At 39.2% G+C, this 17,668-nt stretch overlaps 1 protein-coding gene across 2 annotated transcripts in view; it reads left to right on the forward strand.

The window, feature by feature from the left end:
- Positions 1 to 17,668, forward strand: part of UMAD1 (UBAP1-MVB12-associated (UMA) domain containing 1) — an 86,840-nt gene that overhangs the window by 52,102 nt on the left and 17,070 nt on the right. For both annotated transcript variants that reach the window (XM_069859694.1, XM_069859693.1), the window contains exon 3: positions 11,981 to 12,066. In XM_069859694.1, coding sequence (XP_069715795.1) covers positions 11,981 to 12,066 — 86 coding nt within the window. The remainder of the gene's footprint in view (positions 1 to 11,980; positions 12,067 to 17,668) is intronic.

The raw sequence follows: 17,668 nt of genomic DNA on the forward strand, positions 1-17,668 counted from the left end.
GATTTCAGATGTTATGAAGATTTTATGAAAAAAATTACTTTGCCTGTCATAATTCTTAAAACAAGATTACAGAAGTCCTGAAGGAGCTGTCGTCCAGACTAATGTTGTTTGCTTCCAGAGATGCCCCCCTGAACGCAGCAGTTCAGCTTCATGTAGTAGATGTCCCTTGTCTGATTCCCTGAGGCTGAGAAGTAAAACTGAATAAAAGATTCTCGTGAGGAGAAAGCAAACGGCAGAAAAGTAGTTGCATTGTTGACCACTTAGGAAGAAAATTAAAAGAAAAATATATTAATCTCTAGTTTTCTACAGCCTACTGATAATTACAAAAAAAAAGAAAGAAAAAAGAGAATTTCTTAATATAATAAATTGTTTGGGGATGTTGTATGATTCTACGACAAAGTCACTCAGCTGCTGGATGAGGGGAAGGCTGTGGATGTGGTCTTCCTGAACTTCAGTAAAGCCTTTGACACAGTTTCTCACAGCATTCTGCTTGAGAAACTGTCAGCCTCTGGCCTGGACAGGCGCACACCCTCCTGGGTGGAAAACTGGTTGGATGGCCGAGCCCAGAGAGTGGTGGTAAATGGTGTGAAATCCACCTGGAGGCCAGTGACAAGTGGGGTTCCCCAGGGCTCAGTGCTGGGTCCAGCCCTGTTCAATGTCTTTATCAATGACCTGGATGAAGGCATCGAGTGCACCCTTAGCAAGTTTGCGGACGACACTAAGCTGGGTGCAAGTGTCGATCTGCTGGAGGGTAGGGAGGCTCTGCAAAGGGATCTGAACAGGCTGGACTGCTGGGCTGAGTCCAACAGCAAGAGGTTTAACAAGGCCAAATGCCGGGTCCTGCACTTGGGGCACAACAACCCTATGCAGTGCTACAGACTAGGAGAAATCTGTCTAGAAAGCTGCCTGGAGGAGAGGGACCTGGGGGTGCTGGTTGACAGCCAACTGAATATGAGCCAGCAGTGTGCCCAGGTGGCCAAGAAGGCCAATGGCATCTTGTCTTGTTATCAGAAACGGCGTGACCAGCAGGTCCAGGGAGGTTATCCTCCCTCTGTACTCGGCACTGGTGAGACCGCTCCTTGAATACTGTGTTCAGTTCTGGGCGCCTCACCACAAGAAGGATGTTGAGGCTCTGGAGCGAGTCCAGAGAAGAGCAACAAAGCTGTTGAGGGGGCTGGAGAACAGGCCTTATGAGGAGCGGCTGAGAGAGCTGGGGTTGTTTAGCCTGGAGAAGAGGAGGCTGAGGGGAGACCTCATTGCTCTCTACAACTACCTGAAAGGAGGTTGTGGAGAGGAGGGTGCTGGCCTCTTCTTCCAAGTGACAGGGGACAGGACAAGAGGGAATGGCCTCAAGCTCCGCCAGGGGAGGTTTAGGCTGGACATTAGGAAAAAATTTTTCACGGAAAGGGTCATTGGGCACTGGAACAGGCTGCCCAGGGAGGTGGTTGATTCACCTTCCCTGGAGATGTTTAAGGCACGGGTGGACGAGGTGCTGAGGGGCATGGTTTAGTGTTTGATAGGAATGGTTGGACTCGATGATCTGGTGGGTCTCTTCCAACCTGGTTGTTCTATGCTTCTATGATTAAGAATTTCATCATTGTTTTGATACATGAGGGTTATCACTCCTTTGAAACTTCCCATGTTGATTTGTATAATGTTTAGAGTGAAGACTACATTTAGATCCAAAATACTGCCTTCTGTTTTTTCATGATGGAAAGCAAGACTGGTGCTGTGATAGGGTACATTTCCGCAGGACAGCTGAGCAACTTAACTGCCTGAAGAACAGGTCATCCTGCTTCTTGCTCCTGGAAGCAGGGTTATTTTCCATTATTTTTCTGCCAGCTCTGCAGGCTTATTTGACATCTCTGATTTAGCTCTATAAACTGGCAGAAAACTAACCCAGCAAGGAAGGGAGTATGTATTTATCTTTTTTAACTAGTTCAGTGAGCTCACATCGCTCGTGAGACCTCGAGAGGCTTTAGGAGCCACCACAAAGGAAACAGCAGGAGCACCAGGGCTGGGAGGAGAGGCGGGGCTGCTCTTTTTAGCAGCACGGAGCTGTTAGCCTGACTCAGCCCGGTTGTGAAAACTCTCCCTTAGGTAATAAGTGTTCACGCTACAGGTTGACTGACAGTTCTGCAAATAGTAGCCAGAAGGGAGTTACCAGATGTGCACAGTTTGTTTTTGTAGGGTGTTGGTTTTGGTGTGTTGTGTTTTGAAATGGATACTCACTCTATTCTAATCGTGTTGTTACATGAAAGTGTTGTGCAGAAAAATTATGTGTAGGGTGGACCTGCCTGGGAACAAGCGAGGCGGTAAGGAGCCACAGAACACGGAGAAAATTGTTCTTCAGTCTCTGGCACAATATGCCTGTTGGATTTTGAGGAATTCAAAAACCTTTGTACTTTTTGTCTGCTGAATGTTGAAAGCTCAAAAGCCTGAGACAGAGAGTGCTCCTTCATCTTGGAATATTAGGAAGTTTTTCTTGGAAGATCTGGTGGCCTTTGTTAATGTAGCTGACACATCAGCATGGATCTTGAGTGCCCATAAGCCTGGAGTTCACTGGAAGCCCTGGCTGCAGTTTGAAACCTCGCTGGCTCCCCAGGGCCTCTGTGTGGTTGCCATCTCAGGAAACAAGAAATGCGCTTTTTTCTAAAACTGCCTCTCTGCCTTTGTGCTCTTGAAGTTGTCATGATCCTATGTGGGTGTTTTGTTGTTCGTTTTTTGACAAATAGAAATGTTTTGCTTTCAGCTGGAATATGCTATTTCTGTGAAGACTTTGAGGGAGGGACTGATATACAGTGTAAGCATAAATGATCATAGACCTCAGACAGTTCCACACCATTAACAGTTGGTGATAAAAGTTACAGCCATCTGTGACCTTTCTTCTTTTCCTCCATGCATGATAAGACTATGATATAGTCCTGGCAGATTTTATTTTAACAAATTATTCAAGTACTGCACAATTAATTGATTTTTTTCTTTGCTTTGTGGGCACTGTTAATGTCACTTTTTGGTGTACACACAAATGTTTGGACGTTTCATTGAAAGATACAGCCAAAAGTGTATTAGCTGGAATTTTATATCCATTGCTCTTGTATCTTTGTAAATAGACATTTTAATGTGATGGGGAGTTTTCAGACTTTGTAAGCTAAATTTCTGTTTTCAGAATACTCATTCATCTCTTTTTTCCCCCTCCAACATAACTTCTGCCCTCTTCTTCAAGTCCTTTATAGAATTCTGCCAGTGCTTTTTTTTGTACTGATACTTCAATTTTTTTCTTAGCAGGTCTGCAGTACGTTTGTGTAATGTGAAAATACAACTGAGGGTCCAAGCAACATTAGAAAAGTTTTAATGTGCTGAAGCTAGAAATACTAAAAATCTGTGACTATTTAATGCTATTTATCTCATTGCCTTTATAATCAAGCTATTTAGTGAGAATATTTTGAAGTGGATATTTCCATATTCCTTACACACAGGTCGAAAGTAAATAGAAAGTTCTACATCTTCTACAAAGATGGCTTTAAAATAAAGTTCCTATAAATACAAAACTAGCTTAAAGCACAAAAAGTAATCAGAAAATAACATGTTAATCCTTGTTAATCCACATTATTGACCTATGTATCCAAATAAGTAAGTAAGTAAATAAATAAATGTATATAGTTCTTTACTCATTTGTATAGAGCTGTTTTTTCATGGGAGAGGTCTGATCCGAAGACTAGCTCCTGTGCTGTTTGTTGCCATTTCTGAGGACAGGTTAAATAAGTTTTATTTGTGAAGACTGTCTACTTCTTAACCTGGGTTGGTTGATTTTAGATCCCTTTCCTAAGATTGGAGTAGATGAGAAGAAGGTAGTCATACAATGGAATTAACAGTGTGAGCCGAAAGTAATATTTCAAGGAGTTAGGGAAGCAGAAATATTTTGTTTGTTTATCAAATAATGTGTTGAGATTTCTTTTGGGTGTAGGTTTTCCTCTTTTAATATTTAGAACCTTTGTGTAACAATTTTAGGTATGTTTATAAACTTGTTACTACACTAAATAAAAAAAGAGTTTATACTTCTTTTTAGAGGAAAACAAAATATGCTGTGTTCAGAGATACTCTGCAAGTATGTGTTAGAAACGAAACAGCAACAGTGGATGTAACATAAAGTTTTCTGCTCTGAATTGACATTGTATAGTCACTGTGACATATGATTGCCAGACTGCTGTCTAGAAAATAACTTTCAGAAAAATGTAGGGTGGGAGGCTTTTTCAGCTGCAGTATTTGTGGTCCTTCTGACAGAAACTTAGATATTGTGATTTATATTTCTACATCAGGTGTTTTGGTGGCTGTATGTCGCACAGACATATACAACCTGTGTATCAGTGTATCCATATAACTTTGTGTGTGGTTGTTTATGTTTTAATCTAATTCTGCTTAACTTTCTTTCAGAATGGGGGCTTTCATACCTCTGAGAGGCTGGCATCACTTTAAGTATGAAGTCATTATTACTTTGGAGAAGATTTCTTAAAATTATGTCACATAAAAATTATCTTAAATGAATGTTCTGTCCTGTGCATTAATTCTTCTCCCACAAAGTATTAACTTAGCTTTCTGGTACTTTCATAGTTTTTGGAACACAAAATTTTCTTAATAATTAACATGAATGTTGTGAGCAGCTGCTCACACATGAAGGCTAGTTCTTGGTATGAAGCAGTAGGTGATCATAGTGACAAGAAAATGATACTGCTAAAATATGTTTAAAGGAGGTTGCTTGCTAGCAGTACTCTGTGAGCTGTACTATTGTCTTCAACAGAGTTTACTGTTGTTACTAATGTTTCCCCTAAGTTTTTTTGCCACTCATCAGGAGCTGAAGAGGTAAAGACTTTCATTATTTTGAGATTAAACCTTTTATCATCCTTCCAAGCAAAATAAGAAAACACAGGAAGGATTGTGTAGATTATGGCTGTCATATTCTTATCAAAGTTTAAGTAGACAAAGTTAGGCAAGAGGAACAGAACAAATAAAGGCAAATAGAACTGTCTTTATCTCCCTCCCTTGGAAAAGCAAAAAGAGTCTAGTAGGAGACTCTGACCGTAGAGGAAAAGTTAACTTTCAAACTGCTGCTTCTTTTGCACTTTTTCCATACCAGCACATCTGTATAGCAAAGTTAGATTATGCTAAGCATAGATATCTTTTGCTATGCAGGAAGCAGATGTGAGAGTGAAGTAGAAAAGAAAGAGGTTATATAAATTAACACTAAAATTCTCCAAACTTCTGAAAATGTAAGGGACTTCTTGTTTTATTCTTATTCTTAAAACAAGGTACTTACCCTATGGGATGATTGAGATTGGCTTTACAAGGCCAAATGCCAGGTCCTGCACTTGGGGCACAACAACCCTATGCAGTGCTACAGACTAGGAGAAGTCTGTCTAGAAAGCTGCCTGGAGGAGAGGGACCTGGGGGTGTTGGTTGACAACCGACTGAATATGAGCCAGCAGTGTGCCCAGGTGGCCAAGAAGGCCAATGGCATCTTAGCTTGTATCAGAAACGGCGTGACCAGCAGGTCCAGGGAGGTTATCCTCCCTCTGTACTCGGCACTGGTGAGACCGCTCCTTGAATACTGTGTTCAGTTCTGGGCCCCTCACCATAAGAAGGATGTTGAGGCTCTGGAGAGAGTCCAGAGAAGAGCAACAAAGCTGGTGAAGGGGCTGGAGAACAGGCCTTATGAGGAGCGGCTGAGAGAGCTGGGGTTGTTTAGCCTGGAGAAGAGGAGGCTGAGGGGAGACCTCATTGCTCTCTACAACTACCTGAAAGGAGGTTATAGAGAGGAGGGTGCTGGCCTCTTCTCCCAAGTGACAGGGGACGGGACAAGAGGGAATGGCCTCAAGCTCCGCCAGGGGAGGTTTAGGCTAGACGTTAGGAAAAAATTCTTTACAGAAAGGGTCATTGGGCACTGGAACAGGCTGCCCAGGGAGGTGGTTGATTCACCTTCCCTGGAGGTGTTTAAGGCACGGGTGGATATGGTTTAGTGTTTGATGGGAACGGTTGGACTCGATGATCCGGTGGGTCTCTTCCAACCTGGTTGTTCTGTGATTCTGTGGTCTAGGTGACCATGACAAGAGGCTAACAATGATTAAATAAACAATAAATCTAAAAAAAAAGGATAATAATCTCATAAAACTTTTTCAAACAAAGCAGATTAAATGGTTTACTTCACCAGAATACTAAGACTCACTTGGGCTTGGAAGTTGCATTTGCTTTGATATGAAGAGCAGGGGTTTAACTGCCAGATTAAGTGAATGACAGGGAGATTAAAAGGTTCTCTGGGAATGTCAAGAACTGCTACTTGCATGTAGAGACTGGCCAATGGCATATATTCTGTGCCTCTAGTCAGTTTTGCAGATTTATTTTAGGTACAATGTTTGTGATGAATACTGTCATATAACAGATATGTCGGGTGCTTATCCATAGTACTGTATCAGTTGAACAAAGGAAGAGTAGTGAATAGTTTTGAGATTCTCCCTGAGGTATGGGCACACACTCCCAGATAAGTACGATTGTTAGCTCAGAAGACTTAGAGGACACACACTTCTCTTGTGTAGATTTGTTTTCAACTGCTTTCTTACAAAATGTTTGAACATGTCGTAAACCCTTACTTGGATCTGTACTGTGTTCATTGCTTCAGTACTGAGAATGTACTGATAAGTCATATCACCTGGTTATTCTGATAGCAAACCTAGATAAGAAAGGTGAGGCAGCTTCTAGGGTAGTGAACTCCAGAATGCCATTTCCGAATAGCAAATTTAAAAAGTGAGATCTACTGAAAGATATGCTGTGCTGGGAGCGGGGCGGGGCGGCAGTGTTTGTATGGGCTACTTAGAAAGGCTGGTGTGCACATACAGTGGAGGAGAAAGTACTTCCATGGATGCATCACACCAGTAAATCAGAATGAGATTGATCCTCAGAATTTCTTTATGCTTGGCATTACAGTATTGTAAGTTAAAATCAAACTAAAATAACCTTTTTTGTTGTAAGGGATCCTAGCTCATGGATTAATGAATTCTACATCTTTCTTTGAATGTGACTCGACCTGGAGGTAGCAAGTAGCAGAGGGATAGATAGGTGAGATAGGATAGATAGAGAGGTGAGAGAGGCAGTGGAATCTTCATCTTTGGAGACTCAAAATTTTATTGGATAAGCCCTTGAGGAACACAGTTTCACGACAAAGTTAGCCCTGCACTGAACTAGAGTTTGGACTAGTTTGACCTCAAGTTATTGCTTCCAGCCAGACTTTTGCTTATGAAACTGGCTTTTGATTCATCAGCTTTCTGAAAGGACACCATATAAATGGAGGTCAGGGGAGTTGGAATCATTTAGCTTCAGTGAAGTGGTTAGAGATGGAGCTGGATTGAACTTTAAGGATCCTTTGGTTTACGATGCAGGAGACCTTTGAAAGAAGTCAAACTTCTAAGAAGTTGGAAATACAAAAATCAAAACAAATAAAAACCTTTTTGCAAACTTATAACTATGTAATCTGGGCTACTGAAACTCTATAGGAGCCTCTAATGTTCTCATATTGTTTTTCCATTGCCATCTTCCTAAAATTTTTTGTTTGGGGGAAAAAAGTTTCCGTAGGGGAGTTTTTAGTCTGTGGTTTTGCTGTGATCTTGATAATGTGAGAGTTGAGAAGACCCTGACATAATTGTTTAGGAAAATGTATACTCTACCTTAAGATCACCTGTAACAGGATGAGATACCAAAATAAAACTGTGTGGCAGTTTGGAGTGCTAATCCTGTAAACTTCAGTGGATGTGCTGTAGATGGATTTGCTATTCCTCTTAATTGGGAAAGGACTGAACCTTGTTGCTTCGTGTCTGTAAATGTGAAAACATTCAGGCTAATGTACACCTTGTTACAGTTTTCCCCTGCTCTTCTACAGTTTGAAGAAGTCAGGTTTTTTGAGTTCTCACTCTGTAGGGTTCATGTAGTTTTTTCTCATGGTTTGTCAGGATAATTCTGCTCCCAGTCGAAGATTTATTTGTAGGACTCCTTAAAAATACTATATGTGTCTATAAAACACTGTTGAAACTCCATATAAGGCTGCCAAAGACTTACCATGTGCCTGCTTAGGCTAACGCAGACCTCTGCCTTAGTGTGAGCTTACACAGACTTCCTTCTCATTCACCCTTATACAGCATAAACTCTTAAAATCTTGTTTTGCTGAAAATTGCAGCTGTGGATGATCTTTTTGCTGATACGTTGGATTTTTAAGGGGTATTATTAGCTTGTTGAAATGAAACTGCTGTTGATACGAAAAGCTTTAACATGAAACTAGGATGAGGTGATCTGAAACTAGGATGACTTCATTGTTTTGCCAACTATACATATTCTTCTAAAGCTACTATGTCTTGGCCATGTGCATGTGGAAACTAAGGAGGATTAATGCATAGGGTATGTAGTGCTAATGCTAGACAGAATGGTAGCCCTGCTTCTAAGAAAAAAGAACCACCTATCCATGAGTTTCCCATCTCTGCCATTGAAGAGGACAACAGCTGGCTAGTGCCTTATTTGGTTCAGAAGGATCATTGAGTAGTCTGTTAAGCACCGATGAGAACTGTCACATTACTTATTGTATTTTGCTATAATTGTGTACAACATTTAAAGAGTCTTTCCAACCCAAATCATTTGTGTTTCTATGCTCATTAGCAAAAATTTCTAAAGTTCTTCCTTCTGTCATCTGTTAATTGTCTTGATCTCATAAAAACAGCACAATTTTGTGTTTTGGGTGCTGCCATCAGTGTTCCCTGGTACTACCCCTCTGCAGTCCCCAGCTCACTCATAATGTAGGAACTGGCTAGTAAACATACCTGACTGATATTCTGGATTGACAGCTTGGCACTCGTTCGTACTAAATACATCTATGGGTTGTTCTTGAAAAGAAGAAGAGTGACTGAGATGAGTCTTGAGGATGGAAGTGGCAGTGAGGAAAACAGCAGCAACTTGACATCCATTGCTGATTGCCTGTTGGCTGTATGCACAGAGAAAGGAAAATAACTTTTTACTGTTAAGCTTGCACTCATGCTGGAAGTAAATGGAAGCTGTGAGACCTTGGCAGTGGCTGCTGGAGAAACAAGCAGGGCTGGGGAGAGTCTGAGCAGAAGAAACACGTTTTATCCCTGTGGAAGGAGTGGGGGGCTATTTAAATGAGGCCAAGGGAGGAGCAGGGGAGCAGGACTCAGAAAAATGTTGCTATCAAAACCCTTTACACAGAAGTGCAATTGTAGGGACCCCTGAGATTCAGGCATTCAAAGGGGAGAGGAAATTACAATCTCCTTAAATACCTCCCTAGATTGAAAGTGCTGCCACAATCGATGGACTGAAGCCTGAAATTGTGTTAGTTTATTCTGGAGCAGGGTAAGTTAAATTGGTATGTCTGGCCTGTCTGTCTCCCTTATCTCAGGGAGAGAGGGGAAGATTTATGGGTAAGAAAGAGGGGCAAGAAACTGCAGTAAAACCGTGATGCTTCCACTGAGTCAGTGTCTGCTGTTCTCAGATTCTACTAATCCTCTCTTAAAACTTTTTGCATTTTTGTTTCCAAGTAGAAGCCAGAATACTCTGTTGCATTTCTGTGCAGGATAAAGAAGATAATGACAGGCAACAGAGTTAAGCAACTGAAAATGGCTGTCTTCCTTTTGAAGCTGAAGGTGACATTTGAAAATCCTTGCATTTGGTAGCTATTTGGTGTGTGCAGTATTGCATATGTTTCACTGCATCACAGAATTCTTTCACGGACCAGGGCAAATGGCAGTCTAAGTTACAGAAGACTAAAATATTTTTACAATTGATTTTAATTTCTTTAACTGAGTGTCCAGTAGACTTTTAAATGAGAGCTTAAGGATAACAAAATGCTGGAAGAGGAAAGAGTATAAATAGAAACCTCACTTCCTTGTTGAGTAGAAGCCAAACTTGTGCTTTCTGTATGAGAGTTTGCTGAGGTCCAGGTAAACAGCTGAATGTAGATTTCTGAAGAAAACAACAATTCTGTGGTCTGAAGGGGAAATGTAGATAGTACATACTGAAGACTGGACTGAGTGTTTCTTTAATGTGCAACACCTGGCGGCACTTCTTGGAAAAAGAAGATTTCAGTGGAACTCTGAGAATGTTGGTTCAAGCCCAACACTGGCTTGGTGAAAGGAGAGCTGTGTGTCTGACCTTTGAGTGCAACACCACTCATTTGGGCCTGGACGAGTCTTACTATAATTTTTAAAAAAAAGCTCCCAAGGTTGAGGAATTGAAATATGGGCTTATCTGGACAGCAGAAATATGTCTACTACTGTCTTTTCAAACTTGAAAATAGTTTTCCATTTGTAAGTAAGAGAGTATTTTACAGCAATGAGCATGAATATTTGGCTTGGTATACAGCTCCATGTAACTGTTTTAACTCCATTAGCTCAAATAATAACAGTCTGTACAAAGATTCATAGCATATTCCTGCAGGACCATATGCCTGAAAATTCAGCAAGATACTTAAGTTTTCCCATTTGCTTTTGGTTTTTTTATATGCAAAGAAGAGCTCTGCATTAAAGTTCAGTTTACAAAGGCAATTTGAGTTGTGAAACACTAAAGATATTGCTACATTTTGGCCTCCTTAAGAACTTATGACCTCTGGGAGTTCGATGTCAAAGTTCTAAGTAAAAAAATTAATTTCTCTCCAGATAAGCTCCTCTTATTCTTCCTTTCCTGTGAACATTTTTACGTTTCTGACCTTTTGGTCATGATTTCAAACAAAAATTTCTTTCATCTTAAGGAAAACTGATCATAGGGGAAAAAAAATATATTCTGAATAGCATTAACACACATTAATTTGGTCTTTTGGTTTTTTTTCATGTAAAGGCTTCTGTGTGCTTTCTCAGGAACGGTATGTAAAGACAAGGATTAAAAAGTTGGTATCTGTATTTCTTAAGACTCCCAAGTAGCTCTCTTTCAGCATGTTTACGCATATACCCAATTTTACCCAATATGATTCATCTCAGTGCTTTCAATTAGCTGCCCCTTTGCTACTGACAGGCTATGCAGCTCTTCCCTTACACACTTGATAAGTCTTTGTCCAGCTCACTGCAGTCTACTTGCATCTTCAGAAGTCTCCATGCGGGCAGTGTAAGTTCCCTTGACAAATCCTGATTATAGGGAGGGGTGGGTACCCTGTTGAGTCTTGTCTCCTGTATCCTTAATGGAATGCAGGACTAGAAGGGAATACAAAAGGTCATTCATCTTCCTTGTCCTGGCAGGACTGAAACCATTCATCAACAAGATGTTTCTTCAACCTTCCTCTGAAATCTTTTGGAGATAGACCCCTCTTTAAAGGGACTATTTCCTTGGGTCCTTTCAAGTGCTTAAGTAGCCTTACTCCTGGGGAAACTGATCTAGCCTAAATTTGATGCAGTTTAAACTTTTTTGCACTCTCATCCACAGCAAACACACCAAAAATATGTCTTATTGTCCTCTACATGTATCTGTTAATGATTTTCACTCCTCCCCAAGCTTTTGCAGTCTTTCATTGAAGAGTGCACTTACAAGACCTCTAATAATTTTGCTTTGCAGGCCTCTTCATTACAAATGTTAAGTAATAGTTTGAAATAATTTACTCTAATGAGTATTACATAACTCATTATCTTATGGAAGCTTGCAATTTTTGTTTTTCACAGTATTGTGGGGTGGAATTAAAGATGAACCGATTCCCTACCTCCTTTGGGCTGCTCCCCTGTGCACCTGGTATCGCCTTCACACCAGACACTCATACTGCCATGTCTCCTTTGCTTGATACTTTGCCAGTATTAGAACTTAATGGTCATAAAGTGTGCAAGAATAGGAGTCCTGCTTTTTTTCTTTCTCTCTTTTTTTTCCCCCTTAACTAACTGACAAGGATTTATTCCCAGGTTTTGCAGACTACTTCTCAATGTTTTTAATTTTAATTTTTTTTTTTTTACTTTGCCAGGTGAAACAATTGATGAGCAAAGTAGAGAGTCAAAGGATAAAACTTCATTTCCGGAGAACAGACCAACGTATAACCAACCTTCACAGGTAGGAGACTATTTCCTTACACACGCATAATGAAACTTCCATAGCAGCTCATTTAAGAAGTATGAATGTCCTGCAGGAGAAGATTTCAACACATTCACATCTTCCATAGCCTGATTGCCTCCTCAGCCTTCCTTGCTATCTATCATAAAAGACGCATTGCTAGTAATTAGACAGCAATATTATCAAGGCCACCAATATTGATTTGAAAATGAAACAGTAAGAAGGCTGAGCTGTATAGCATTGCTTATTTTTATACTTGAACTGCGCAAGCATGAAACTGTAGCTGGAATGTTAATTAATTGCACAGAAGCAATAGCATGTAAGCAATGAAGGAAAATCAAACATTTACCTGAGTCATTTATTTCCACAGCTACCATTATAAGTAACGTGTTATAAATGTGTGAGTGTAATATACTGTCTACATTGTATGTTTGCTCTCTGTTTCAGTACTGTGTGACTGTAAACCTGGACTTCTTTTTATTAATCTGGTTTATTTAATATTTAATCCATGTATACCAAAGAGGGATTTTCAGAAAATTTCTGCATGTGATGTACACGTATTTTCTTCTCCACCTTCTCTAAAAATGTTTTTGCAATCAACCTGTTTTCCATTGCCATATATTTTTTCGATATTTGCAAAATAACTGTGAGACGTTTCACTTGGACTCTGTGCTTTTATGGTGGGGCCTTTTTGCTTAACCTATATTTCCTCTTTCTTCTATCAAGCCTTGGAACCAATTGTGTCTCTGTCTGTGTCTCTCTTCTCAATGCCACTTTAATATTTATTATTGCTAACTCCCGTGGTATATGAGAAGTGTGTGTGATAATGTATCATCTTTAAGAGAGGTCAACAGTTGTGTGTGATCTGTGGTCTTTTAATTTCAAATTAAAAACTGTGTCCAATACAGAAATCTTTAATTTATCTTAAGTAGTGAATGGTTTGCCTGCTGATAATGTGGAAGTGTGAATTAGTTACAATTGATTGTAAAATTTTAGTCTGATGTCTGAATCCAGGCATATCTGTGCCAGGGTGTTTTGCAACTGAAGTCCCATGTACAGTACAATGAATTTATGTTGTGATTACATATTGCATAGACAATGTGATGTTCTTTCTTGTTGTTGTGAACTTCCAGTTACAGTTGCATCCATGGTTTGTTCAGTTCTGTGGAATTTCAGTTAAAGAGGAACTTCTGTAGATTTCAAGTGTTTATGACTTAGAAGAAAGAAGCGAAGTTTTCAAAATGAAATAGCAGATATTGCTCTGAAAATAAAACAAAGATTTATTTTAACCTTTCTGTTAGAAGACTTGCATGTCACAAAAATACTTTCATGAAGTGGCTTGAGACATCAATTAAGATACAGCATTTGGTAGTACCTAGCCTAGGTTTTGCTATTTGGACTTAACAGTTTCAGTTCCCAAATGAAATTCTCAATGTCTCATATAAAACAGAGCAACTGGGGATCATGGAAATGAAAGTGATAATTCTGGCCATTAGGAAAGCAGTATTCCTGTTTGCAGTGGTGAGTATAGTTTTATAAATCTGTGGGAGAACTCTACCAATTTAGTGAAACTGGAAAAGCGTTGTATTGCATATGTCATTGAGACATAGAACATTAGTTGAAATAATGGGCTTGTTAGCATTAAAACAAGAATAGTTCATAAATATAGCTCAATATATTAAAAGATACGTTAGACTATGAAGTAGTATCAGATATTTGTGATACAGAGTTGAACAGAAAGAGCATTTTGTTTTCTTAAGTGCGTCTTTCTGTTGCTGGAAGCTTGCTTTTATTTTGAAATATAAACTATTTTGTAACTTATTAGATAGAAACTCTGGAACATGGAAAGTGCTTTTAGAAATGCGATTTAAAGAATAAGTAATACTTTGTACATGGGTCACTTCCTTATTCAAAAGGGAAATGAGGTTGGGTTTGGTTTTTTGAGGAAAGTATTTTCTGAAGTATTTTTGATAACTGTTGTAATCTTTGGAATTTCCCATTTACTTAGGTACTATTGGATTTGTTTACTGTGCAGTAACTGAATTCTCAAGTACATATTTTCGTATGATCTTGTATAAATTATTTGAACTAATGCGCAAATGAAATCTTACACCAAGATAATGTTGCTGCAACTAGCAACATGTAACAGAACCTCTAGTAGCCACTGCCATACCTGCACAGTGCATTATTTTAAGAGGTTTTGGTATTACATGCACGTTGGAGGAACTGCAGATATTTAGAAACTGCCTGGAGGAAGGGTGTTCTCAAAGGCCAACTTCAGTCCAAACATTTCATCTTCTGCTGCAGAGAGTGGGAACAGAAGCTAATGCTTTCAGCAGTCACATGTGGAATATCCTTTCCATCTGCATAAGGATGGATAGAGGTTTGGGAGAGTTGTCTCCTGATGCCAAGTCAATCCTAGGGAGATGCATTGTCCAGCAGGGTAACGAGTGCTCTGGGCCTAATCAAACAAGTGCAATTCCGCTGAAGTTGCTTCAGGCTCATGATCTAAAAGTCATACATATATTTAAGTGCTTTTCTGGATTGGGGCCAAAATGCTTAGCACTCTGTAGGGCTGAGAACTTAAATTAGTCTCTTTGTAATGCTGAAATACAAAGCTTCTAATTTTAACAGCAACACCATCATAATAGAAGGAGATACAACAGTTTTATTTTTTCATGCTTGTGAGTTTTCCATTATTATAGTTCAATTTCCAGATAATTCAATCTTTATCTGCTTTCACTGGGAATCTAAGGTTATAGAAATAACAGAATGGAAAGGTTAGTATTGATATACGAAGAGTGCTAGAAACACTAGTGTTGTGCTGGGGTTATTTTTGATAATGAGCTATTCCATTGGTAAAGCAAATTAGTGCAATGGTATATTTTTGTTCTACTGTGAGAGCAATTATGTAGCTTATCTATTAGGAGACATAAAAAATATTTTTGACAGATGGTATGGCTGTGAATTAGGATTTATGAAGATTATTGTATGTCTGGTGTCCAGGACACCTGGGATTATTAAATTGATGTAAGAAACGATAACAACAAAAAAAATTACATTTCTGATAATAGCTGCAGTGTTTTGTATCTCTCTACTGTCACCTTAAGAAGCAGCTTGTGTTTATTTGATATTGCACTTCTTGATAATCCAAAATGCGTTCTTTAGCCAACAGATGTCAGCAGATTTAATGGGTGAAAACTGTACCAGTAAGTGTATTAAAATAGACTACAGAAAAAATGAGGGCTGTCTTTAGATTGTAAATTAAGATTTTTTTTCACTTACTATGTGTTATTTTTTTGTTGTTTATAGTCCTATTTCTCCTTCAGATACTCAGTAGCTATTGCCTTCTATCTAAGGAGCTTGTTATACTTTTTCTAGGGCAAGAGAGAATCCCCCAAGGGATTGGTTAATCCATAATTATCTAATTTATATGTTGTTGTTATAGCCACCCTTAATTATATATCTTACTGAGATACTTATCATCATAGGACATAGTTTTCTATATGAATTGCAATAGTTCTGTTACAGCTCTTGTGCCCTTCCTTGGCATAATTTTGTATTACAAACTGAGAACGTGGCAGACACAAAGAGCACTGCTCCTGAAGTAAATTTACAATTACCTATGTTTTTCTGTATGTAGATGCTGGTGTGCACTGTTTTGGGCAAGTGCCTAAATAAATTAGAAAATAATATTTTTACATCTGAAATGGCAGATAACATTCTCTTCAAACTGATCCTTTGCAAAGCTGCTATGTAAGGATTCCAAATAGATGTAAATAGCAGTTTCCTAGGCATCTGGTTGGGGGTGATATTAGTCAACTGGAAAGGCAGAAATACTATGAGATATAAAGTATCAAAGAAGAGATACTGGGAGATGTGGGTCCACAGAATAGGAGGAGAGGGGAAATTTAATTTTATTTTTAGTGATCTAGAGAAATTAGCAAGCGTTGCTGAAGCTGATAGACTTTTAAGATATCCTTTTGAGCAGTTCACCTGATATAATTCCTGGGCATGAATAATGCTAGTTCTCTCTTTTTTCCTTTTTCAAAAAGAAAAATCAAAATTAATTGGTCTTCCTAACCTTTTACTGCCTAGTTTTTACCAAAGTTTAGCTGTCTGGAATATTTTTACAAGTTACTGGAAAAGAAGATATTACTAATCGTGTTCTTCATTCAGTCACCCAGTCAACAAGTTTATGGTTCAGAGGGTCCTATATTTTAAAATTTGAGATGAGTGTTCTGGGCCTGATTTACTGCATCATTTTAAATTCCCTATATTTACTTTAGAGGTGTGTTTCAAAATTATCGGCCAGTATTTTTGATTACTTTGCTCCATTTTGATAAAATATACTCTCTATAGAAAATGTTAGATTGGCTTTTTTTTTAAGCTCTTATAAGCTAGAATTGTAGTCATGGCCTGGATACATTAATTGCTTGTCATATGTCATATTAACTCCAAGATCATCTTTTTCACCTATAAAGCCCTTAAAGCACGTTGGTCCTTATTTTCTCTCTTCTTGATTGGGTATTTGTGCAATAATCACTTAATGAAATTATCCACTCTTAGAAGGGACTGGAGTAAGTCTGCAGCATGTACGTTTCTCTGTATGCTGGTACTGTCAGAAGAAAGATCTTATGTTTCACTCAAGTGTTGTACAAGACCATAGGAAGTGAAGTTTTAACATTACATTGAAAGAAGGATGACTGGTTTTTAGTGTTGGCAGCTGCAATGGACATCCTCCATCCTTTGCATGTATAGTAAATAGCAGGCAGTTCTTTCGGGGTCTTGCGTGCAGCCACAGATTAAAGTGCCTACCAAGTACAGCTGCTGCCATATGATAAGAAGGGCACAGTATGTGGCTGTGATCTTTCTGAGAACAAAGGTAAATAGCCCAATCATCTTAAAAAAAATCAACTATTACATATCACATATTAAAACTATTACTACACAATTGCATATTTACCTTATAAAACTTCATTATATTGTAATACTCATATTGCTGTTTGATAATTGACCAAAATATTGAAGAAATCCTTTCATATTAGGAAGTGCTCTAGAACTTATGTGCCAGTGGACTTCTGTCTGCCCTCAACAGCTGGGCAACTTGGCAGGGGAGAGGAGGGTGTATGTACATATTATACAGAAAATTATTAGGTATACATACACACACATGTAAACTTTAAGCAACATGATCATACATACATACATGCAAGAGAACCGGGTGATCAGGCCCAGTCAACAAGGGTTCACAAAATGCAGGTCTTGCCAAACTAACCTGATCGCCTTCTATGACAAAGTGACTCGGCTGCTGGATGAGGGAAAGGCTGTGGATGTGGCCTTCCTGGACTTCAGTAAAGCCTTTGACACAGTTTCTCACAGCATTCTGCCTGAGAAACTGTCAGCCTCTGGCCTGGACAGGCGCACACTCTCCTGGGTGGAAAACTGGTTGGATGGCCGGGCCCAGAGAGTGGTGGTAAATGGCGTGAAATCCAGCTGGAGGCCAGTGACAAGTGGGGTTCCCCAGGGCTCAGTGCTGGGTCCAGCCCTGTTCAATGTCTTTATCAATGACCTGGATGAAGGCATTGAGTGCACCCTTAGC

The sequence above is a fragment of the Phaenicophaeus curvirostris genome, chromosome 6, assembly GCF_032191515.1.
Source record: "Phaenicophaeus curvirostris isolate KB17595 chromosome 6, BPBGC_Pcur_1.0, whole genome shotgun sequence".
NCBI classification, from domain to species: Eukaryota; Metazoa; Chordata; class Aves; order Cuculiformes; family Cuculidae; genus Phaenicophaeus; species Phaenicophaeus curvirostris.